The 25,549-nt window shown below is 53.8% G+C and overlaps 4 protein-coding genes across 4 annotated transcripts; 1 reads left to right on the top strand and 3 right to left on the bottom strand.

The window, feature by feature from the left end:
* Window positions 1–336: 336 nt before the first annotated feature.
* Window positions 337–12,747, bottom strand: DCS_02349 (TOM1 protein; the record flags this gene model as incomplete). Its single annotated transcript, XM_040799677.1, has 8 exons — window positions 337–434; window positions 486–830; window positions 892–4,593; window positions 4,643–4,834; window positions 4,900–4,974; window positions 5,031–10,239; window positions 11,317–12,627; window positions 12,700–12,747. 8 exons carry the CDS (start codon window positions 12,745–12,747, stop codon window positions 337–339), a joined length of 10,980 nt encoding a protein of 3,659 aa, XP_040660560.1.
* A 4,099-nt stretch (window positions 12,748–16,846) lies between these two features.
* On the top strand, window positions 16,847–19,804 carry DCS_02350 (uncharacterized protein; the record flags this gene model as incomplete). Its single annotated transcript, XM_040799678.1, has 5 exons — window positions 16,847–16,954; window positions 17,079–17,361; window positions 17,424–18,670; window positions 18,727–19,668; window positions 19,742–19,804. 5 exons carry the CDS (start codon window positions 16,847–16,849, stop codon window positions 19,802–19,804), a joined length of 2,643 nt encoding a protein of 880 aa, XP_040660561.1.
* A 553-nt stretch (window positions 19,805–20,357) lies between these two features.
* Window positions 20,358–21,047, bottom strand: DCS_02351 (40S ribosomal protein S8; the record flags this gene model as incomplete). Its single annotated transcript, XM_040799679.1, has 2 exons — window positions 20,358–20,917; window positions 20,984–21,047. The coding sequence occupies 2 exons, from the start codon at window positions 21,045–21,047 to the stop codon at window positions 20,358–20,360; spliced, it is 624 nt and encodes a 207-aa protein (XP_040660562.1).
* A 1,160-nt stretch (window positions 21,048–22,207) lies between these two features.
* DCS_02352 (uncharacterized protein) lies at window positions 22,208–24,517 on the bottom strand (the record flags this gene model as incomplete). The annotated part of the gene is made up of 3 exons (XM_040799680.1): window positions 22,208–23,214; window positions 23,260–23,932; window positions 24,116–24,517. 3 exons carry the CDS (start codon window positions 24,515–24,517, stop codon window positions 22,208–22,210), a joined length of 2,082 nt encoding a protein of 693 aa, XP_040660563.1.
* Window positions 24,518–25,549: the final 1,032 nt, after the last annotated feature.

The following is a 25,549-nucleotide window of genomic DNA, read 5'->3' on the forward strand; positions in this document are numbered from 1 at the left end:
TAGTGGGCTCAAGCAGGTAATCCTTTTCTAATGCAGACGACCGTGCCCTATTCTACAAACAAAACCAATTCCATTTTGCGTCTGCCTGCCATGGATTCTATTCCCAAAAATGCAACGCAGCCCAGGAGACCTACACTTCTCCCGAGCGTGATGCTTCTGGTAACAACCATCTTTGCATAGGAGACCACCACTCAAACTGAGCCATCGCTGAGGCAATTAAAATGAAGAAAAAAATGTCAAGGAGTCTGCTGGGCCCACCCGCACTGGGCTTCATTCGGTTTTCAGGGGCGACGGCTGGTATCGTATTAACCGCGCCCTGTTCTATTATGCATGAGGTTAAGCGAAACCAAAGTACTCGCTTCCTTGCGTGATAGCTTTCAGAACCTGAGAGCGCAACATATCGTAGCTTTCATACTCTGGTAGATCAAGCTCTGCTAGTGCATTAGATTCGGTTCGCGCCCCTGACCAGATTGGGAAACACTTACGGTTGAAACACGTATGTGACGACGGTAGTCTATCCATGTTGCCATAGTCACGATGAATGTTGAATCTGTTGATGCCATTCATACCCTCCAGCTCTTTGAACCCATTTAGTGGGACCTTGCTCGTGCCGGTGACAAACTGCAGAAGCTTGGCTCGTTCCTCTTTGTCGAATGATCTGACAGCTCGCCAGAACCATTGGATCTGTTGCGAGGACGGGGTGTAATTTTGGTATTCCGTGTTGCTCTTCCAGTCATCAACATCGATATCAGGAAGACCAGATATCAACAGTTCCAGCTCCTGTTCATTGAAGATGGAGATTAAATTGGCCGGAATGATTTCGTGGAAGCCTGTCAATTTGTTTAGTAGCTGACGTGGATATGAATGAGGCGGCAAGGGAAGTGTGCTTACCCAGCAAGAAGTTCTCCATTTGCTCCTTAACCGAAGATAGCAGCTTATGGTCAACGACGAGCCGTACATACTCGTGCTTGTTTTCCTCCGTCACCGAAACTTCCCTGCCATGAGGAACTAGATCCACAACATTGGTAACGCCGAACTCATCATCTTCGACTGAGAAGGTTTCTGTGATGATGTCGGTAATGTCGTTGTCCAGCATCCAGCAGAGGGACTTGTAGTAGTCTGGGTCAAACGACTCCATGTCCTTGACCGACACAGGCTTGCCCAGAATACGTTTGTACACAGCGCGGCTGAAGAAACAGTCAAGCAACCTTCCTTCGTACAGAGCCTTACCGATGATACGTCCAATGAATTTGAAGAACATCAAATGAGCTTCGTTGACCCCGCTGAGCTTGTTCGGATGGAATGTGGTGCGGTCAGATGACACAGGGATGAACAAAGCGTAGTTCGGGTCGAACATTTGCCGGGCGAGAACCTGGAACCATTCACGGGTGACACCTCCGGCATCAACACCTTCCTCTCCATGGAAGCGAATGTTGAGTTTTCCAAACTTCATCTCGTCGCCAGACTTGAAGTACAGCGCTTTGAACGAGTCGCGGAAAACTTGGTCGCGGCGAACGGACAACTGCAGTGCTGGATGCGATGGGCGCCTCTGTGGTGACCTCGAATGAACGCTTCGGTTGAAGTAGTTTCGCTTGTTGTCAAACTCGAGGACCTTCGGGTTTTGGACCAGGAGGGCGAAGGTGCCTGACATGAGCTTCGGGTTGTTTCGGACAAGTTCGTTGAGGATGCGTCGATGTTCTTCCGTGAAGCTAAAGAACAGGTTGGCTATCGGCGACGCAGGGGGTGGACTCTGCGGGACCGTATCCTTAACATGGCCTGTCAGTGGCTCACTGCTTGCAGTTGTATTCTTGCACACCACCATGAGAGACTCGATGAGAGGTAGCAGGATCGTGGCCACATTTAGCATGTTCTCTCTCTGGCGGATGGCACCAAGGCAGGTGCTCAGCTTCTTCCACATGTTCCAGAATGTGGGATTGTTGTATAGAGAGTTGACAAGATATTGTCTCTCTTCGTCCTTAGAGTGTTCGTCTTCCCCACCACGAGTCTTCTTCTTGCTGTCAAACAAATGATCCAACGCGGTGAGCACTCGGAGCAGCTTGTTCTGCTCAGACGCCCCGGGCGAGAACTTGGCGAGAGCTACCCCTTGAATTTCGGTTCCAGTGGAAGCCTGGTCAATGTGCGGGAGCAGGTCATCCAGATCTGATACGATATTCTTGCTTAACAGTTGCGCTTGACGAACGAGCTCTTGGCCAAACGCTTCTTTTGCTCCAGGTATCGCAGAGAGATTCTTGATTGTCGAAATGGTGTTCTGAAAGGTTTTCGAGTTGCACTCTCTGGCAACGAAGATTCTCACCACAAGCATCAAGTTCTGCGGAGGGATTACTGGTGGTTGTAATTGTCGAGGCCGCTTTGAGGGCGCGCTGCTTTTGTGCTCTTTGTCTTTAGAGGCACTGTCCACATCGGTAGCATTTCCGTCTGGATGGCTAGGTTCTGCAACCGTGAAGGTGTTCATTGCTCCATCAGGTCCCAATGCTTCGCCGGTAGTAACAATTTCGTCTTCAGCAGCAACGCCCGACTTGCCCTCGTCAGCTGTCTCTTTTCGGCGGCGATCTAGATTCTGAAGAGGCAGAGTAACTCGATTCAGCAAGTCTGCGAGATGTGTCATCACAAGTGAGCTCTCGGTGACGAGCTCACGATCCAGCAATGTTAACAACGAGTTGATGGCGTATTTGTGAGCTTTAGTATCTTTGGCTTTCCCTTTGCGACTTAGTGCCCTCTTCAATGCTGACCCAACAATCTCATGTTCAGTCAGGAAAAACCAAGGGATATGATGGCTTTTGGTGCATAAATCAACCAGGAGATCCAAGCATTGCTGAACGATCAGTAATGGCGACGTCTCTGAGTTCGTCTGATTGGTGCTGGTGTCGATAATGGTGGTAAGAGTTCTCTTCAGGCTCTGGGGAGTCTTCTGCTCGGGCTCCTTCTCCCTGTGTTTCCTGGCTTTCAGGGAAAGCTGTCCAAAACTGCGTTCCACGGCGCCCATGTCGGTACTACCGTCTTGAAGAATTTGCAGGATGCTGCTAACGACCTCGAGGCGGTTTTGTCGGTTCTCGCACACATCAGCGAAGACGCTGAACAGGTAGTTGCGGATGGATCCGTGCTGTGCGATGAACATGAGCCGCAGTAGTGTTGCAATGCCAGACTTGTCGAGCATTTGAACTACCGTTCGGCGCGCAATCCTGCTCTCACCTTGGATGTCTGTGTCATGGCCAGCCGCTCTATCGCCAGCAGGCGGTGTTCTCCCAGGGGCGGTAACAGTGCGTATGCTCTGGTGCTGCGGCACAGGCGCACGCTGTTGAACCAGCGCCCTAGCTTGGGCTGCCAGATCAGGAGGCAGCTGGTCCATAAGATCCTCCCCTTGATCAATCAGCGCTTGTTCCCGCAACTCTGGTGGAAATGTTAGCAGAATACTAGCAGGATCCATTTCTGTGGCAGCTGCAGTTTGGCTTCCGGAATGGGCTGCATGGCGACGATGCTGCCTTCGACGCTCGTCTTGTCGCTCCTGCTGAGCAATTTCCAGGCGTAATTCCTCCGGAAGGGCATCCAAGAACTCCTGGAACACTTCTGTCGATTCGCCTGATGCAGCTTCCTCGCGAGCTTGTGAGCGCCGCTCGCTGATGGTCTGGGCGACGACCTCCTCTCGAAACTCCTCCGGCAATGCAGCCAAGTAGTCGGGGTCAATGCCGAGCTCGGTAACGTCAACCTCTTCGCCCCTCAGCGTAGTCATCACTCGGCGTTGAGGATGGTCTGTCTCAGAGGTGTTCTGAGCTTCTGCGCCTCCCGAAGTGGCCGGTTCAGTGCTCTCGATGCCCTCCATTGCGCCACCGTCAGCTTCAACATCACCAAGCTGGCTGTTGCGAACGTTGCTCGCGGCGGTTTCTGCTGCAAATCGCTCGGCAGCTTCGCGTTCCTCCATTTCTCTCTTCTCCCTGGCCGCCTTTTCCTCGGCCTCCTTGGCTTCTCGAACCTTGCGGTTCTCCTCCTCGCGCTTCTTGCGGTCCTCTTCGCGCCTCAGTTGCATTTCAGCTTCTTCGGCCTTTATCTTCTTCTCTCGTTCCATCGCGGCGGGTGTGAGATTGGCAACAATTATGTTAACGAGCTTTGAAGCTTCCGCAGTATGCGCAGCGCCAAAGATCATCCTGGCTTCTTCTTGGTATCGAATCAGAGTTGGCTCCGGCACGAATGAAACTGCCTGGTGTGGCTCTTGCGCTGAGCCTTCACGCCGTTGATCGCCCCGAGACCATCTACCATGCACAAAATCTCGTGCATCGCGGGCCCCCCCAGCACTTCCTAGGTGGAAGTGGAAAGTTTGCCCGCCCTCATTGCGGCCCATAATCGGAAGAAATTCCATGAGCTCGCTCAGGAGTCCCATTGGCCCATCGATTGCATGACGACCAGCGCTGAATACGCCTTCGGGAAGCCTCACCCCGACTGTCGTACGGACATGGCCAGTTCGCGGAGAAGATTGCGACGTTGAGTGGCCCGACCGGAGAAGGGGGTTCACGCCATCTTCGGGATTTACTTGAGCGCCACCCGCAGGGCGATGGCTGCGAGAAAAATAGTTGCGGAAGTCTTAAGTCCCGGTCAGCAGAGTCGCGACAGCTTGGAAGGGTAATCATACCCAACTGGTCACGGTGTGACCCGGCAATGAGGCGAGGCGGGAACGGGCTCCGATTGTCCATCCTAGTAAGCACTGGGCGCCTATTTTGCTGCTCGAGCAGAATGAGCTGGCGCTGGCGGAAAAGAGACTCTTGTTCCGGGCTCATGCTCATGCTATTCCAGCCAGGGTTTGGCATCGGTGGAAGTTGCTCGTCTGTAGATTGTTCAGCAACTTATCAAGCGAGAAACCAACGATCAAAAATCCAACATTGTACGTACCTGGGTAGTCATCGTCGTAGATATACTCTTCATCATCGATATCTTCTTCATCAATGTCTTCACCGTCATCATCTTCTACTCTTATCAGCCAAAGCAATGCGCACGAGCGAACATGGCAATGACAAACTTACCACCCTCATCATGGTTTTCATCCATGAAAGTGTCGTCTAAAGTGAGTTCGGCCTCATATCCGTCATCCTGTCCCATCATGGCCCTAGCCATATCATCGAGCAGATCGTGGGGATCAATGCCATGCAAATGTGCTTCGTCGTCGTCTTGTACCTCCGCTTCATAGTCGAGATCGTCGGCATCCGGGTCATCCTCGTCGACGTCACTCTCGCTCTCCCAGCCGGAATCGCCATCGTCGTCAAGAGGATTTCCTTCTTCATCAACAATTTCCACGCGATCTACATCCTCCATGTCGGCAGAGTCCATCCCTTCGTCGTCTTCGTCATCACTGGTGTCGTCGTCATCCTCATCGTCATCCATAATGACTTCGACGACGCTAGGGTTGCCATGAAGACCTTCGATCTCACCCATGCCGCTGAGCTCCTCATCCTCATCGCTGATATTGTCTTGACCGTCGGAAATATCGTCGTCTCCGTAGTCCATCTCATCATCGTCGTATTCGTCGCCATATATGTCATCCTCGTCATCCTCGTTTTCTTCGCCAGATTCGTCGTCTTCAGCCTGAGCCTCCAGCATCCCCAGTGTAGAGTTGCGATACAAGTCAGGTGTTTCCTCCCGATCATCATCGAGATCAGAGAGAGATGACGTCGAAGCGAACTCTTCATCGCTGTTGTCATCCGCCGATGGATCGGATGGTAGTACGCCAGGCAGAGATGAGAGGCTGAGCTCCTTGGCTGTGGCAGTGAGCACCCGAAGAACACGCAGGATGTACTTAATGGCACGCTTGACCCCCGGGAAATTGAGGCTGATCTCGGCAATTGAGGAAGTCAGCTTGTCCACAAAGCCTTTTTCGTACATCAATCGTCGCAGCTGTGCCAGAGATCGAGACTGTGTCGAATCAATGCCAGAGCTCTGATCCTTGTCTTTTTCACCAATCATATGATTCATGAGTTCCGCAAGGCATTGCATGCGCGAGTATCGCGTTTCTAAAGGCTCATCCGTGAACGGCGTCTTTTCGTATGCCTTGAGAATGGTGTCGAGGACGAATTTTCGAACGAAGAGAAGATCATGCTCGTCGTCATAGGCAAACTTGTCACGGCCTCGCTCCACTGGTCTCTCGTTCGTCTTGGCAACCAGTGCCACCAACACTTTCTGTGTCAAAGACGATGTTGCGGCCTTTTTCTTCGAGGCGATGCTGTCAGTTGTCCCACTAAGATTTCCCTGACAGAGCAAGTCGTAAATCAGGTAGTTGAGGATGCTAGACCTGGGTTTGATGGGCGTGTTTATGGTCAACGGAGGTGCACTCCGCTTGAAGTTGATGAATTCAACCTTCGTCCTAGTATAGCTCTGAAGAAGTTCGGCTAGACAGCTTAAAAGGAAGCAGCGATAAACGAAAATGGGGTGCTCTTCGGACTTGAAAAGCGGTTTCGACTGTTTCTTGTCTTTGCCATCCGATGTCTGCTTATCGTCGGAGGAGTCATCTTGGGCACCTTTCCCCGCTTCCGTGTCGGATTGAGAATCTTTTCCGACAGTTGGCGGCTCTTTATCGTCGACTTCGCGGTAATTGACAAGTTCACACAGAAGGAAGTGAATAACACCATCGGGGTTCTCCACCACAGGGCGTTTGCTATCATGGTGCGCTTTCGGGGCGTCCGTCATCTCCTTATCGGCTGCTTCGGTGGACCGCTTTACTTCTTGATCAAAAGCCGCTTCATTGACAGCAGGCTTCGCATCACCATCGCCGTCGTTTCGTGCTTCCTTCATGCTCAATTGCTGAGTGCGCATCCCATCAGCAGATGAAGGATGCCATCTCGAAAACTCAAGCAGCTCATTCGTCATGTCAACGAACAAGTCAGGAGCTCGAAGCGCAACTGGAGCCATGGTTCGCAAGTACGTCGCGACGTCAGGTGATGCTCGCTGAATTCGCTGTATGCTGGGAAAGTCGGCCCGAATCTCAGCACGCATGATTTGCTTGAGCGTCTCCTCGTCTTCGATGATATGGCGCAGGATTGTGATGATGTATGTGGTCAACCTTGTTTGCCTAAGCCGCTCCGAGCCAGAGCCAGAGAGCTGCTTGGCCATAACAAACAGCCTCTGGAGGTTCTTCTTCTCGCCGACAAGCTTCGCCGCACTGCGCCTGCGTGTCAAAATGACAAGTATCCTCAGAACCGCAGTTGCGAGCACCTCTTCCTTGCCGATTCGCGGTAGTAGCTCAAGCAACGACTCTAGTACAATCGTTCGCTGCTGGTCATCGACCAGAGGAGTTGGCAATTGAAGAATTGCCTCGCCCACGGGGTCCTCCAATGACTTCGGGTTCTTCCACTGCGCTGCGACGGGCCTCTCGTCGTGGCACAACAGTACCTCCAGTATCAGCAGAATGTATGGGATCCATGGGGGTAGGTCATCGGTCGACGAAGAGAACGGGACTTTGACGAAGTTCACATATTCGTCAACTTTCTCTCGGAGGGTCTCCAGGTTGCGCTCAAAGAACTTCTCGTCCTGGAGAAGTAGAGCCAAAAGGTGCGAGTACGCGGCGATGCATTTGCCATTCTTCTTCTTTTCCTCTTCATCAAACGCCAGTGACGAAAGCGCAAAGGACAGCGTCGATCCGACCTCCTCTTGGACGTCATGGTTCTGCCTTCTGAGTACCATGGACGTAATGAGGTCCGCCACGTCAATGGCGGTGTCTGGATGCGCCCGAATAACGTCCAGGCATTGGTCGATCAAATTATCTCTCAACTTTGTCCGCAGGGCATCCATGCTTTCCTTGGCGGATACAAGCTGGGCAATTGCTTTCTGTTGATCGGCATCCGTGCCAGGTTCGGATGGCGGGGGAACTGGTGGCTCATGCTGAGAGTCTTGCTCTTCATCCACATTTTCAGGGCGATCCATTAGATCCAGCAATCCTTCGGCAGACAGTTCGGCAGGGAGAGCATCCAACGACATTTGGTCCCCGTCAGAAAGCCCCGGCGCACCAGCCGATGGCTCCCCTTCGTTGGCCGCTGAATCACCCTCGTTGGTCGACGTTTCTGGAACAGTGAGCGCGGATGTGTCGGCGTCTTCGGCCGGAATTGGATTTCGGGGGCCGGCCAGGCCGTCTTTGTGGGCACGGCAGTATTCCGTCGTAGACACAACGTTGCCATTCGCCCTATACGCAGCCTCATGCACCAGATCCTCGGCGTATCCAGCGTGCAGGTTGTCGGTTACCACATCGCGCAGCGGTTTCCAGTCAAAACGGGCATCCGTATACTTGAAAAGGTCAAATGGGGCAGTCGTCGTGGAAATTTGCTGGAGCTCATGGTCGCTAGCGGAAATGAGCTTCAGAATATCCAGCAATCGCTTCACCGTTGCATCCGGGACGTTGTCGATGAAGTTCGAGTCCCAAAGCTCCATGATGCCCGGAAGCACGGCGGAGCGGAACTCGACAACGATCTGCTGGAAGGCGATAGCAGAGTGCGCTCTGTCGACTTGCCGAGGCTGAATGTTGAAGAAATTACCCGCGTCCGAAATGTTCTTTCCATTAACAAGCACGTACAGTAGGTCCAGAACCTTCTTGAGGCCGAAGGCAGCCACCTTGGCTTTCGAAGAGTCCTCGGCGGCCTTCTCGGAGCCCTGCCGAACGGCAGCTGCGAAAGCCTTGAGCATCGAGTTGATGACTTCCAGGCCACCTTGCTCTTTGAAGGCGAGAAGCACGGGCATAATGATGTGAATACTCGAACGATCGCTCTGTCTGAGAGAAGAACTGGTGTCGATGAGCATTTCGTGGATGGTATGGAGCATGATGATCCAATAGTGAAAGTCCTTGGAGGAATTCTCCGGCATCGCCACGGAAGGGGCTAGATGCTGCAAGACAGAGTCTGCGAGGGCTTTCCCGAGGTCGAGGTGACGACACCGTGTGAACGGTTCGGGGTGGCTCGGCTCACTGCGACGCGGCAGAAGCGACCTGCCTATGGATTGAAACAGGGGAAATGAAGTCGGAATCATGGGATGCAGTAAGACTCGTAGAGTATCGTAGTTCTTAAAGCGGATACTGGATTTTTCTTGATCCGTAAGACTGGACGCCGAAGCGCCAGCGACGAAGGCTGAAGTCCAACTTTCCGCAGCGCCGATGGCATCGGGTAAAGATGCACCCTCGGGGTCGGTGACGACGTCTCGAGCGTCGCTGTCGACCGCAGACGGCTGCGGTCTCAACGACCAGTGCTGGGGGACGATGGACAATTGCCCAGCTTCCTCCGCCAAAACGCCTCGCAGCAGTGGTCCAATGGATTTCACCAGGGCGAGATAGTAGTCGTGGACGTTGACAGGGTAGAAGGTTAAGGTACTGTTCCTCATAGTACAGAAACAATCGGAAACGATCTTGATGAACGTCTGCGCGTTCAAAAGCGCCTTGACGAGTTTTGTTCCAATCAACATTGTCTCGGGCACCCCCTCAACGTCATGCGGAATTTCAAGGTCAGCGGCGAGGAAAGGGGCGAAGAATGGCGGGAACGCTTCCGTTTGAGCGCCTAGGGGCTTGAGAACATCGATCGCCGTCGTGGCGCGGAGCAACAGTGAGGGAAGGGTTCGGACCGGCGACTGTTCCACCAGCTGCGACACTACCGAGTTCAGCATTCTCGACGCAGCCGAGTCTCCGAAAGTAGCTGGTAGACTTGGCGATTGGCAAATGTCAAGAAGCAGCTCGAAGCCCCCCTTCTTCACGAAGAAGGACTTCAGTAGCCCATTGGAGAGATAGGAGGAAAGGAAGTTAGCCAGTGCCAAAATGTATGGCACGATTGACTCCTCGTGCGCCTTTCCTTGTGCGTCATCGCGATTCTCGATGTCCGCTTCATTTGTGGCGACGGCGTCATCCATGTCGACATCGACATCACCGGAAATAGCCAGCTCTCTGGCTTCAGCCAATAGTTCGCTGGCATCCTCGAGAGCCCCGGTCTCGGAAACAGACAGAAGCTTGCCGCATGACCCCGTCACGAACAGCCTGGCGCCCCAACCCGCGGTGCGAGCCTTTTGAAGACCAAGGAAGCGGACTCGGGCAACCATGTCGATGACGGCGTTGGAGATGGCGGTCCGAAGGGGTGGGTGATGGCGAGCAAGCTCGTCGAAACTGGCACCGACGTTTTGCGCGAGGTCCCTGTCCGTCTCCATACATCGAATATGCGCAGGACTCTCGAAGATTTCAAAGTAGCTGTCGAATGCTCGGGAGGACACTATGAGCTTCATTCCGGTGTTGTTCAAGGATATCGAGTTCAGCACCTGAGGGACGACATTGATGGCCTCCACCGAGACCAGGATGCCGGCGCCCAATGGCCCACGTTGCTCCTCTTGCAGCGTTGCCTCTGGAGGAGGGTGCGGGCGCCCATCTTGCTCGACAATCGTGTCGATGGCGGAGCTGTCAGGAGAATCGTCTTCCCGGTTTCCATCCTGCTCTCTCTGTTTCTGGTCGACGGTTTGCAACTCTGGCAAGGGCCGGCCAGTGATGGCCTCGAGGTAGGTCTTGATCATGCCTGACTCGGAAATGGCTGCGAAGCTTGTCGGGTCGTTGTTAATGAAGTCGCTCAGAATGGTGACAGACTGCGTCCAGACCACAGAACCAAACGACTTTTTATCCTCCATGATGCTCCGAAGGCTCTGCAACAAATCAGACTTCTCGGCAAGGTTCCGTAACAGCCGATCCGTGTTCCCGCCGTACGTGTAGGAGCTGGACATGACGTGGTGAATAAACTTCAACAGCCACTTCAGAGTCTGTTGCTGGTAGAATGGAATCTCGTAATCGACCGCGCTGGACTGGTGGTCGGACTTGATGCCTTGGCATGACTTAAGGGAAGCTTGAGAATCGTTGACCGAATCGACGACCAGCTTGGCCACCGCATCAAGGCCATTGGCGTTGAAGAAGGCGCTGAATGCATTATGGTACGTCCATATGAGGCCGTCCAGGAAAGCTAATACCATGGGGTGGTGGCGCTGAGCAATATCGGATCGAGTGTTGAGAATTTCGACAAGGATATCCATCAGGCCAGCAGAAACCATCTTGTCCCCAACGCGGGTGGCCATGGACAAGTGCAAAGTCAAGGAAAAAAGGTTGTTCCGCCACTCGTCGGCATCGGTAGCCTGTTCGGGGGTGTCCTCGCTCTTCTCGCTCGCCATGCCGGCTACTGCCTTTCGAATGACGTAGAGAAGGATGCCGTGGTTCACGTTGGCGTTGAGGGCTGACAAAACGTCTTGACACCTGGCGTGGAAGTTTGACACGGCTTCCAAGAGAGCCAGGGCGATGGATTGCAACCACAAGGGAACCTCGACTCGGCCGTCGGCGGATGGATGGATGAGCTCGGCGAGTTGGTACACCAGCTGATATCGCCTGATCTCGTCAATATCTTGGCGAAGCACTTTATCGACAAAGCTCGACTCGTTGTAAATATACGCCAGGTTGGTGATGGCCAAAAGTCGAGTGGCCAGAATCTGCTGCCGATGCTCGACGGTTCCCGTGAGCGCTTTGGCAACACGAAGCCTGTGAAAGACCTCGTACTTGGCCGCGGCCGGCATGTCTTCGCGGCATCGACTGACAAGGTCGTGAATCGGGGTCGAGACAACGGCCGACTTGGGTATGTCGAACGACCTCTGGCCTGGCGCGACATGCTCCTCAACGACGGCAGGAGTTCGTGGTCCAAGCGGCGACGAATCGTCGCCGACGACGTTCCGCGACCTCGGAGTAAGCTGTTGCGTCGTCATCGTAGAGCTCCGGCGCAGGGGCGTAGGAGTCGAAGGCATTGACGAACAGGCATTGTCGGCCGCCGTCTCGACATTGGTTTCGGGGTCTTGAGGGTAGTAGAAGACCCGAATATCGGTCCAGTCTTTCCATCGCTTGTCATCCGATGTGGCGACGGAGACAAGGTCACTGGCGTACATGGAGGCGGAGCTCCTTCCGCTACCAGTGTGTGCCTTCTCTTTGCCTTTGGTGGTGGCCGGTGTTGTTGTCGGCGTGGAATCGGATAAGGTGAGGATGTGCGTCTTGACGAAGGGCGAGGCCAGTTGTTGAATGCGATCAAGATCGATGTTGTAGTGATTGGCCAAGAGGGCGGCGCTTATTTGCCTCGACGTGCTCCCGATGCGCTTCACGGAAGCCTGATATCGCTGCGCTAATTCGGATCCAACCTCCAACGTGGCAATGATGACGGACAATGACGTGCTGTTAAGAAGATCGTTCAGATGAGCGCTGCTCGCGTAGATGCTCCGGTTGCCACAGTGCTCAAGCAACATGCGCGTGAATCGAAGGATGGCTTCCACCAACAGCCTATCGCCATCTGGCGGAAAGCCTAGGTCTTCCAGCTCCTTGGGATCCCACTGTTTCTCGCTGCTGAACGCCGTGTCTTTGGCTTGGTTGAGGAGCAGGTCGGAGGCGAACTCGCGAGGTTGCGGGCCTTCGTGGAGACCATAGGTCCTGCAGAAGTGATGTAGTATACTGTCGAACCTGTTGAGAAGGGGTATCCAGTGGTAAAGATCGCCGCGTCCGAACGGCCACCGTGACGGGAAGGTGGCGAGGTGACTTGGTAACGAGGGCAACGGAAGGCTCGCTGTGGTATTGACATAGCTTCGAAGCCAAGGGGACTATTTCACCGTCCATCAGTCAGTAGAGGATGCCAAACACCCGGGCTATGGGCAAACGGCGCGTTGGCTTACCAGCGTCTCCTTGTGCTTGGGCTGCATGGACTTGGTGATTTTGCCCATGGTGAACACGGGAGCAGCAGTGCCGCCGGAACGAAAGAAACCTCACCCCTCCGCTACAGCAGGCTGGCCCGCCGGGGTGACAGCGTTTCTCGCGGAACCGCGGTGCCTGGTCGAACAGCCGCTCGCCTCGGATTTCACAGCTGTGGCTGATGGGGTTCCGACAGAGTATCGAGGGCGGCCAGGTTCTCGGTTCAGAGCCGAGAGGGAGCACCGTGGCACACTGAGATCCGTCGTTCCAGTCGTACGAAGTTCAAGAGCAGGGGTTCAACTGAAGTGGAAGAAAGGAAAGGTAACAAGGTCGATCGATTCTGCGGCCCAAAAAAAAAGTTGCCGCTTTGATGGGGAAACGAGGTTCGAGACGGGTGCAGGCCGTCAAAAACAGCTTTCCGAAGGCGACAAATCGGGTGCAGGCAGCGACGCAGAAGTGATGGAAGCAGTCGACACGGCCTACACAGACCGTTCGGCTCGGGGTCGCAAGTTGTGTACACAGAAGGTGCGAAGGCGTGGAGGAGGAGATGTATGTCGGAAGGAAGAAAAGAGGTGCGGTTTCTGAATGTCGAAACGTCAGGTTGACAAAGTGCAGGCAACAGAGTGGGCCTTTGCGTAATAGGCGTGGAAGCGTCAAGGCGGGCGTGGCGGTGGAGCGGCAAAGCGAGTGGTCAGCCAGCAGTGGTAGTAGCCGGAAGACGGGAAAGCTCAGCCGATCAGAGCTTGTGCCAGGACAACCACCTCAACAGCGGGTGGTGGGGTTCCTTAGTCAGCGGTCGATGTAACCTCTCTGACTGGAGCCAAAGCAGGTTGGCTCATAATATCGTTATGTACGGAGTAAGTACGGAGTACGGAGTACCTGCACATGTACTTGTTCTGATGGGTAGGCGTTCAAGTAACCGTGCCGGTGTACTGGTACTGTAAGTAATTAATAAGTACTCTCCGTCTCCGTCAGTACTCTCCGTAAGTACTCCGTACATGTATCTGTAATTGCTCATACACTAATACCGAGCAGCGCGGGAAGTATCACATTTACTCGTCCCGGCGTTCTAGCGCCCCTCTTGCCGCTTCGACTCGAGCAGCCTCACGGAGAAGTTCAGAACCTCGTCGAGGAATAACCGAGGCGTAAGCATACGAAGCCTCGTAGCCACTTTCTTCAGCGACAAATCGCCCAATTCTACCACGGCCAATAACATACACTGTAGTGCCACAATCCATGACTAGGCATTGCTACCAGTGCAAGAATCTGTACGGAGTACGTAAAGGTGGAGTTGGAAATATTTGCTCGCATCTCTTCGTTGACTGGTCTATACGGAATCAACTACAGGATACTGCTACCAACATATTGGTAGTACCGGATCTACATACCACTTCGAGTGAGTAATGCTCCGATGGCAACGTCAAAAGCGTGACGTCACTGTTGTTGTCAATCAGCCGGTTCTCAGGATGGCCAGTACGTGCTGAAGGTATTCATTAAGACAGATGGCCAATCTGAGCGTTTGGAGGCTCCTGCATTGCGAACTTCCGCGAACACTCTTAGACGTACATCTCTAAAAATATAGTGTGTAAAACTATTGCCGCAGCCTAGTGGCACTCGTACAGATGCCTTGAAATGAAATTGCAGCTGAAGGTGGTGGCAGATACATCGTCATTTGGCTTCCTTCGACAGCGTACCATTGATGGTGACGGCGACCTACCCTACAATGCGACTATCCCGCGTCACAGCTACTCTCTCAAATTGATGCTTTTCCGGCCTCGCCCACCTCAAGCATGTATACTTGCGCCAGACTGTGTCCTCTTATGCTAAATACATACGTGGATGGGTCATGGCCGACTCTCTGGTTGATGTTATCGCTCTTATTATTTTCGGGTCGTGGCGAGAGCGAGATACACGTGACGGCTACCACACGCTAACAGTAGAATCCATCGAGATGCCAGATATATCAACCTTGCTTTCATCATCAATGTTTGGCAATGTCTTCTCACCCAAAAATAAAACTCTTCGTGACGATCAATACCAGTATGTGCCTGGCATTGCCAAGGCGACTCCCTATATTTTTCCGACCTGCCATCTGTGTCAAGTACCCAAGAGACATATGCTGACATAGCATGGCGTATTTGGTACCCGTCCATGTTGCATGCTACCGACTTCTCCGTACAACGCCGAATATGCAAGGTAGTGTAGTACGTCTATAGTACAGTACATGCGTGGAGTTACGGCACATTTATTACTCCCACCTCCGCCTAGTGCAGGGTGCCCACGTATCAATTACAATTACACCTACTGTGCAGAAATGGAAGCCAAAGTCCGAAGTATCTGCACACTATTATTTATTACCTGGGGTGAGCTTGGTACGCACAACCGTCACGTATAATTATACCCCAACCACATCCATTTCTCCAATATGAAATGTGATGAAACGGCGGGCGATTGTACGATCGGGTTTCAATCTCTCAACCCTCATGTACGAGGAAGACAGGGGTATTGCTGAGGCTTTGTCATGGGGCGTTGACGATGCATTGTTTCATTGTGCCGCCCGTGGAATGCATTATCGCGTTAAATTGATGCTGTGCATAGCATCAATCTAACGCGTTGCTGCTGCCAGTACTTTTCCGTGCGTCGTGATGGCTTGGATGAAGCCTTCAGCGGAACATGAAGTACTGGTATTACTCTGTACGGCTACTGTACTGCGTCATTTTGTCGACGCCCGCGTTTGCGCATTCCATCGCGAGGCTAGGGGATACGCGCCAACACCGCGGGAAGGGTCCTCCTCCAGCCACACGAGTTCAACCGCACGAACACGTCCTTGTTGCTAAATGAATTATGCACATTTGTCCTGACGGAGTACTGTACGGAGCGCAGTACGTTAGGTACTGAGGATCCATCCAGCGAACGTGTTCCAGTTGACGTAGGTGTACTGTACGGAAGTACGGAGTACAGTGGACGTGTTTTCCTGTAGGTAGGTACCATGTTGTAATTAGTTCCCTATATTATTACCATTGCCAGGAAGAGCGCCCGATCTTACTGTACTGCTGGTTCCGCCCAGGTGGTACAGTATTAGGTAAAGTTTGTGCTTGCTCATTATTACGTGGTACTAGTTAATTAGTTCGGTGTACGGAGTATACAAAGGAGTGCTAGTATTAGTTAGGTACATGCTATATGATGAACCGTCTACCTGCCACACAGGTACCTACAGTACCTGCCTACCTCTTCTAGCACGTAGCAGGTATTACCTAGTACTATATCAGTTCCAGCCCCTGGCGAGGCACATGTCTATAGAATCTTGTACTCTGTACTTCGGAGGTACCCCCACCACCTTCTCACCCCCAAGCCCAATGCCCAGACTCGATGTCGTTTTAATGGTTGGTATAGATAGGTCGTTGCGACGAAGTTGGCGACGAATAGGCACCCATACGCACTGGCCTCGGATAATTCCCGTCCGATATCCTCACCTTGTCTACATATATGCACTGAATGGCAAAGGAAGGGCCCTGATTCTGCCGAGAATATGTCGTGCCTGCGTCGATGTTCCTACGTACCAGGAAAAATACGCTGCCGCTGCCCAAATTTGGACTGGTGGCAGATCATCACTGGTACAAGCACAAGTAGTACCCAAGTATCAGGTACCAGCAGGAGAAGTGGAGGCCGCGTCGGCAGAGTCCACGTCCCACGCGAACAATAAACCACGTTTACTTGTCGGCCTCCGGAACACTCCCAAATGGATCTTTCATGCTGGATAGAGGTCCAGGGAATGAGCCTGTAGGCCACCTGCTTAAAGCATCTGCTTTTCTCAAGGGCGGGCAGATCCCACACTCCGACACCCACCGGCCCTCTTCCCACGATTCTCTGCCGTATCGACGTATCCAAAGTCGCGATTCTCAATATCCATTCCACCACCCACCCCTGTTGCCAGCCCCCTCATCTTTCACACCCGACATCAAGACCAGAGGGACCCTGTTGGCACCGTACCAACAAAATCCTCTACCAGCCGGCCTCTTGGCGCCATCCCATCGAGCCTTTCTCGTTGATGGCCTTTGGATGACCTGAAGTAGACTTCACCTGCATCATCACCGAAATCACAGAGCGACTTCAGGAAAACGTCGTGAAGCCATGTCGCAGCACGGCGACGATGTGGCATCGTCTCCGCAGCACACGGATCAGAGCCACGACCAGGACGACACGAGACCCTCGTCGCTGTCTGATTCGGACCCGGACACGGTATGTCCTGGACTTCTCACCGGCTCACATCCAGTTCGCTTCCGGCACTCGCACTGGACGATGCCGTCGCGTAACCTCCATGGCGTCGTCGAGCGGCGCACAAAACGCTAACGACCTCGCACAGGGAGCCGAGAACGATTCTTTCGAAGATGCTGTCGATGCCGCATCTGTACGGTCCTTGACGAAGAGGTCCGTCTCCGTCACCAAGCCTCCGCTGCCCAAGGACGAACCAGAAGCAGACAAGGAGGGCGAGACTCGAAGCCGCGAGGTTGAGTCTCCAACCTCGGACGAGGCCGCGTCCAATCCTCAATCTGGACGCGAATCATCACCCATCTCCAACCGCATATCAAACGACTTGAACCTTGACAATGTTGAGCTCGATGACGAAACGCCCTCGAAAAGTCAAGGTAGATTCTGCACCCCTGCTGCGTCTCCTTTTCTCTCGCCAGGACTAACATTGCATGCTTAGAGCTTCAAAAGCCCGTCGGCAAAGACAAAGATAAATCTCATCAGACATTATCGCTAAACAGCATCACCAGCGCCCTTCCTTCCATGCCTTGGTCTCCCACGGTGGATCCGCTTTCGAAGAGCCCTGGCCCGTCCTTGTCGGCGCTCGCGTCGCCGCCGTCATCACATACCAACAGTCCACACCCAACTCGGAAGCTGACAAGTCCCTTTTCTTGGCTGTCGCGAAGTTCATCCAACAAGGACAAAGACAAGGACGGCGCCATGGTGCCCCCGACACAAGTCTCGCCGAGGCGGAACACGGCCAGCTCCATTGCGACCCTCACGAGTAACCCTGAGATGATGCTTAGTCGACTGGACGAGGATAGCGAAAGGAGATCCAGCTGGGTACAGTTGTCAAATCGTGAGAGCCTCAAGGACAGGTTCAAGGCACTCAGGATGCGAGAGGAATCCGTCATTGTACTGGCGGTCGGGGACAATGACAAGGCCAGCAATGCGCTTGGCTTGGTACCCGCAACCGACGATTCCTCGAGCGACAAGAGCCAGCCCCCGCCTGTCCTTTCACCAACCAATGATCTGGCACCTGGAACCGTGTCCGGTATGAACGCCGGGCCGTCCACCATGCCGGATACTCAGGTCGACTGGGATCTTTGGCAGTCTGTTGTCTACGAAGGTCCGGCGGCGGTAGCCCGAACCAGCGCAGAGGAGCTGAACATAGCCATAGCCACGGGGATCCCGCACGCCATTCGTGGCGTCATCTGGCAAGTCCTAGCGCAGAGCAAGAATGATGACCTCGAGGCTGTCTACCGTGTGCTCGTGGCAGAGGGCACCGAGATGGACAAGAGCCGACACAGCAACAGCACGACGACAAGCATTGCCAGCAACAAAAATCTGAGCGCACCGAGCGGTGATACGGTGACATCGTCAGCATCCTCCGTGCACTCGGAACAGTCAGCTGGGAATGGCAGTTCGTCTCCAAAAGGCGACAAGAGCGTGAAAGCGACAACAAAGGCTCAGGCCGCCGTCACTGCCGAGCGGAGGAAGCGGAAAAAGGACGATGCCATGAACTTGCAGAAGCTTGAGAAGACAATTCGCCGGGATCTCGGTGCCCGTACGAGCTATTCAAAGTACGCTGCCGCCGCCGGGCTGCAGGAGGGCCTGTTCGGTGTGTGCAAGGCCTATGCACTCTACGACGAAGGGGTCGGGTATGCACAGGGCATGAATTTTCTGATCATGCCCTTGCTGTTCAATGTGAGTGCCACGCTCGGTAGTTGGGTTAGCGATTTGGCGAAGCTGACAAACCATAGATGTCGGAAGAGGAGGCCTTTTGCTTGCTCGTTCGGTTGATGAACCACTATCACCTCCGGGACCTTTTCGTTCAAGACATGCCAGGCTTGCACTTGCACCTGTACCAGTTCGAACGTCTGCTAGAAGACACCGAACCTGCGCTGTACTGTCACCTGCATCGACGAGGCATCTCGCCCCATCTCTACGCCACGCAGTGGTTCTTGACGCTGTTTGCTTATCGATTCCCACTTCAACTGGTGCTCCGGATTTACGATCTGATCTTCTCCGAAGGCCTCTCCGCGATTCTTCGATTCGGTCTCGTCCTCATGCAAAAGAACGCGACGACTCTATTGAGCATATCGGACATGCAACAGCTCACGACGTATCTGAAAGACAAGCTCTTTGACGTGTACATCGACAAGGACCCAAGCCAGGGAAGCATTCTCGAGAACGGCTTCTTCGGAAGCTCGAGCTCGAACCTAGACAAGGAGGTGTACAGAGCGGACCAGCTCGTTACCGACGCTTGCGAAGTCAAGATAAGACCCGAGACGCTGAAAATGTACACCGCCGAATGGGAGGAACAGGCCAGGTTGGAGAAGAGCCGCGAAACGGAATTGATGGAGCTCCGTGCGGCAAACCAAAATTATGCTGTTCAGGTCCGAAAGCTCGAGGAGCGAGTCCAGGTCTGTGACAGCGAACAAGCATCTCTGGCCACCGAACTCGTTCACACCAAGGTCGAGAACGAGGAGATTCGTGATGAAAACGAGAGCACCAAGGGGCAGGTTAGAGAGCTTAAGGTGGTCATTGAGCAGATGCCAGCCGAGCTGGAAGAGAAATGGAAGCTCGAGCGAGAAGACCTGATGAAGCGGAACGAAAAGGTGCACGAGGACAACCTCAGGCTAGAGAAGGAGATGACTGAACTGGAGGAGGAACTAGTGCAAACGAAGATGCGATATGCCGAGGTGAGCCCTCCCCCCCCTCCTCCGTCAACATCCCGTCTGTCCGTCTCTTAGCTAACGCCGGGTTCCTTGACAGATCAACGCTCAGCACGAGGACCTCACGCGCAGGTGGACCGACGTCAAGCGACAATTCGCATAGAGAAAACTTCGTTGGCCACTTTCTTTCCCCTTCATCACGGCATTCATGTACAAAAATAGTCGTTTTGCGCCAGCGACAGTTTGCTGTTGGTCCTTTCCGTCGTTTCCTTGCCCTAGCGGAGGTACGAGCTGGCTGTATACAGTACGAATTTGTCGGCAGTGGCCATTGTTCGGCGTCTTTTGAGGACATTCGGAGCAGGATCCCCAAAAGGATGGCTGTGGCTCTGGGTCAAGCTGGCAGGCAGACGTTGATTTTCCGACGAACCCGATCGGTCGAGGAGTGAATACAAATCACTCTTAAAAGTAGCTTTCCTTGCATGCACGAGATGCACCCTTTGAATGGCGTCACGCGACAGAAGAGGCTGACGGGGAACCGTGCCTCATTAACATTGTCTTCGTTGCAAATTTGTAATCTTGATTCCCTACGGACCCATCCCGATGCTTTTCTGTGAAGCTCTTTATGCCCTGAAACGATGAGACCACTAGAAATCCCATGACACCATGCCGAAGGGCCAAAGTCCCGTCACCACAACCACTCCACGTCCCAACAACGCTTACTTGTGGTGCAGCTTGCGCTGGTAGAAAGCGAGCTCCTCACCCTCAAGGATGTAACCGTCGCAGCGGCCAGACTGGCCGGGGCGGCTGGAGATGATGGCGTACAGGCGACCGGCCTCGAACTGCTTCTCGACAGCGGCCTCGACCTTGCCCTGGGAGGCGTAGCGGGCGGCCTGCTTCTTCTCAACGGCGTTGCTCTTCTTCACCTCCTCCTCGGTCTTGCCCTCCTTGGCAGCCTGAGCCTTCTGGCGTCTGCGGCCAATGGGCTGGCCGTAGTGAGCCTCGTACCATTGTCGGAAGGGAGCGGCATCAATCTGAACGACGGCGCTTCGGGTCAGGGTGTTGGTGCGGACCAGTTCGTTGTTGGAGGGGTGGTAGGCGACGACGATGACACGGGTCTTGCGGGTGCAGCCCTCGGAGGCCCAGGAGAAGTTACCGGAGTCGAGACGCAGGGCACGGTACTTGTGGTTGCCGCCGCGGGTGCGGACGGTGTGGATGCGCTTAGCACCGATACGGGTGTTGGCACCCTGGCGACCGGCTTCGAAAGCGCGCTTCTTCCCTGTTGACAGAAGGTCAGAACGTATGTCCTATTCAGAATCATACGGGCTTTCGAGGTGCTACGCACTGTAGAAGGCGCGCTTGGCACCGGAGGCGGACCGCTTGTGGCGGGAGTCACGAGAGATACCCATGATTGCGAGTTCTGAAAGAGGAAGAAAAATGATCAGCATCGATGTCCTGAAGACTGCGAATGTGGAACGCGGTTTGCTGCGAAGCGGTTGCACGGCAAATTCTGGCTCGAATTTGATATATCGTCAGGATCGAAACTGGGCGGATATATCGGAGCCATTGATGCCGGCACCACTCGTCTCGAATTGCCGCAATTCCGGTCGTTCTTACCTGATGAATACGATGCTCACCAGTGCAATCGAATTGTCGGATGTGGGAGGAGTGAACTTTTCGACTCGAGTTGACGTTGGAGGACTGAATTGCAGCGAAAATTGTGGTTGTGGGCACGGGACTTCGCTAGCGTCCGGTACGTACCTGCACTCAGGGCTTCGCGGACTTGCAATAATCCGGCGATGGCCACGTGACCGTCGTCCTTGATTGTGCCAGTAGAGTAGGAGTACAGTACAGTACTTACAGTAAGTACTTACAGTAAGTACTTACAGTACAAGTACTTGAGTACACAGTACTTGTGCAAGTAAGTACGGCGCACTTACTCCGTACAGAAATATTCCGTACGGAGTACAGTACTTACACACAAATTACATGTACTTAAGTACAGTACTCTACTTACATGCGCAATTACTGTACAGAGCACGAAGTACGGAGCACAATACTCCGATCCGATACTTGTACTTACTTGTACTCCGTACTTCAGAACCCGGACTTGCATGTATTGCTTGCAAGTACGGAGTACGGAGTATTACTGTAAAAGTAATATCCTACAGGTTATTACCTATTACTTGTAGTACTGATTATTAGGAGTGGTGCAAGTACAGTACTGTAGTGGCATGGCCTGGATCCTAAACTGACTTCAAGTCGTCTTTACGCATGCAATAGTGCAAAAAGTCTCAGTTATATGACGGTCTTTCTGCTCGTGCCTGCTCTGTTCGAACTCCCTTTTGTTCCCATTCATGTTCAACCATCCAGGATTATCTACCAGACCCTTCATGCCACATCGGCATTTGCGAATAACAGGCTCTGGCATCTGAATTGGTGCTTTGGCGTCTAACCTGGGGACGCTTTACTCGACCATGATGGTGCGGTTGTAGTTGATTCCGCCGGTGCCATATTCGTACACGCTTCCCCACGGTCTATTATTTCTTTTTCTTTTTCTGCTTTTGTATCAGTCAAGACACTGCCGGATCACGTCCTGCAAGCGGGCTGGCAACTCGTGGAGCTGCGGTTCGGAGGATGGCCCAAAGGCAAATGCGAGCGTCTCGTCTTCCGGAGGAGAAACCGGAACAAGATATGGCCAGACAGGCTTTTGTGTCTTCACTTGCCAACGCAAGGTGCCGTCGGGATTGAAGACTTCCTGCTCAGTCGCCAGAATTCGTGGATCGACCAAGTTCAATCGCGGTAGGGGAAGATAGCGACGAAAGCGAACCCCTCGCCTTTCGCCTTCGTCCTTGAGCTCTGCCAAAGATGGCCAGTTGACACGGTGGTGTGCGCCCGGCTCACAAGCATTGAAGCAATTATCCGAAGCGAAAACCGGAGAAAGCTTGGAATCAAGCAGTCTCCCCCAAAACAGTTTCTCGACCTTGATGTCGACATGTTTCTCCCCTTGCTCGGCGAGGATCCTTCTTCGCTCCAGCTCTTCTAGTTTTCGCCCGACATTTTGTGCCAGCTCATGCCTGTTGGCATCGGCAATCTGAATCTTCAATGCTGCCAGCTCGGACAAGCTATGGGGAATAAAAGGTGATTTATCGGCTCCGATGTGGTGCATGTTACTCATGGTCCTCGCGAAGGCTGCACGCTCCCTGGTGCCCTCACTTACCCACCTCTTCGAATGCGACCACGATCCAGACTCGCGGAGGAGCTGGTCTCGGGATGACGACAGCGACAAGGCGGACCTGTCGACGAGCTTGTTATTGGAACCGTCGCCCCCCGAAGGCTTGAGCGGGCAGCGAGGAATAAAGGGGACCCGGCTTAGCTCATGCGCGTTGGTCATCGGCTGCATACTGATTCCTGCCTCGTGGCTGAGCCTAGATTGTGCTCGAAATGGTGTCGCACGATGGCCATGCTCCGCTGAGGCATTCTGCTGAGATGCATTTCCTGAAACATTGGCTTCGAAACCTGTGACAACAACACTGGGGCTGTCGCCTGTTGTGATTATGTCCTTCGCCTCTTCCCCTGTCATAGTCTGGTCAGTATGATAATGTCGCCAAATACTCGTACTTTCACGCTCAGGCGGGCCTGGATGAAGTTTCGATGGGATGGGATGAGTTGGTGTTGGTGCGACTTCAGCCACAACGGGCAACGAAATCATGGTTTGCGCCTGGTGTGCGAAGTCGATGTCCTCTTGAGACAACGCGACGGTTGCATACGATAAATGTAATGGTGGAGAGGCTCCCCGCGGGCCGACGGACGGCTGGGTTGAGGACGGAAAGGCGGTCATGACGTCGCCTTGGAGCTGATGCAATAGTGCGTGGTATTCAGAGGCGCCGTACGGGTTGACCATGCGACTGGGGGTTCTGTTCGTGTTTCTCTCCTCAAAAACACCTTTCGAGGTGTGTTCATCCGGCGGAGCAGGACCTAGAGCCTGACGAATGGCTTTTTTCTTCACCTCCCGCAAGCGTGGGCCTCTGTGAGATTGCCCCCCCCGACGTCGCCGAGCTCTCGTGGCGGGCCCTTTGGCTGAGAAGTCGGCAAGGGAAGCGAAGAGATTCTGGGCTTCCTGTCGGGGAGCCGGAGGCAAAGGCGGCCATTCAGCCCCGATAGAAACCTTTCTCTCCGAACAAAGAGAGAGTTGCGCTTGCGGCACACCTAAGCTGGCCAACCGTTGCCTGAGCGCTGTCTGAGATGGAGCTTGGGCGCTTTGGGGCTCGTCCTCGGTAGCCGACTTGTGATCCTGTTGGGCAGACAGGTTTACCACTGAAAACTTGGATGCAGGACTGCCGGTCTCGGTGATGTGCGATCGAGGCAGTGCATGGTGATTCGATCCGGAACGAGGCTGGAGAAGTTCGAAGTCCGGTTGGGATGGAGAGATGAGTCCTGCTACGTGCTGTCAGCACAAGGTCGCTCGTGATCAGACCTCGGGGATGACGGGTTCATGAGCACCTTGAGGTACGCGAGCACACATGAGAGGCATCGAAAGCGACTCATTCACGTCTGTGGCCGGTGGATGAGGAGTATAATACGAGGTAAAGGCGAGGCTGTGCCTCCAGGATACTGCATCCTCGCCGTAGCCCAGCCCAGCGTCACGGCACGGCCAGTTTGAAGTTAGCTGGGGTATGGAGTGATGATAGTTCGTGTCGGGCAGGGACTCGGCGTCTTTCGGAGCTGCAGCGGTGATTTGAGATGCGAAATGATACAGGCTTGGGTACCTGACAACATGTTTGTCCCCTCGCGCCGACTCAAGATCGGTCCTCGCGAGCTGGAGCCCCTCGAGCGCAGGGCTCTCTGACGGCGTAAAGTTGCTCGCTTCAGGATTCATAACCCACAACCACTAGAAAGGCGAAGAAGTGATGGAGTGGGCATGGAGTGTTGGATGAGAGGGTTAAATGGTTGACTCGTTGGTTGCCGTGGAGGAAGCAGGACACAAGAGGGCACGGCACAAGGGCCGAACCAACCGGTTTGCCTCGTGTCACAGTCGATGGGGATAAACCAGGGCCGGAGGGAACAAGTTCTCTTGGCATGAGGATGCGGCGGGAAACAAGCCAAGCCTGATTGAACAATGAAAACAGGGAGAGGGAGCCTGCCGGGGAGAGGTGGCTGACAGTCTGCGGCGATTGCGGAGCTTGGTTGGCAAGGCCGCAAGCCAGATATGGCGAGAACAGGGTAGAAAGGTTGAAAGAAGGATGTGAGAGAGGGGAGAGAAGGAGAAGAAGAAGTAAAGTAGGCGGAGGAGGCGGAGAAGAAGTTGAGGAAGATGAGTAGGAGGAGGAGGAGGAGTAGGAGGAGGAGGGGGGGGGGGGGAGGACGATGAGGAGGAGACGTAGAGAAGTAGCAGCAATGGAAGAAAAGAGGAGGAAGTTGAGGAGAAGAGAGGTGTGCGAGACGTGGGTAGTTGCACGAGGGATATTGGCGACGAAAGAAAAGAAGGCCGCGAGAGGATATTCTGGTTGCTGGTTGGCGGTTGCTGGGCGGCAACACCAGGTGCCGAAGCAGGCTCTGGCCGATTATGTGCCGTCTCCTCTCGCCAGAAGATGGGACGACAATGGCCAGCTGCATTTTACTAGCTGCTGAACGAGACGGACATGTCCTCAGAAGCGACTTGTTCCCATCTCCTTGTCGAATGCTTCGGCCTTTCGTAGGACGGCAAGGTTTCGAGCCAGACTGGCGAGCGCAAGACGCAATTGGGCGCTTTGGCATGATACGGGCTGCTCATCTGGGAGCCGATTTGGCCATTATGTGTGGCATGTGAAGTTACACATGGAGTATGTCCACGACTACAGGCGAGAAGAGGTCAGATACTGAGCGTGAGACCGACCTGGGGTGACGATGACTTTGTCCTCCATTTGAAGGT

The sequence above is a fragment of the Drechmeria coniospora genome, chromosome 01 (assembly GCF_001625195.1).
Source record: "Drechmeria coniospora strain ARSEF 6962 chromosome 01, whole genome shotgun sequence".
NCBI classification, from domain to species: Eukaryota; Fungi; Ascomycota; class Sordariomycetes; order Hypocreales; family Ophiocordycipitaceae; genus Drechmeria; species Drechmeria coniospora.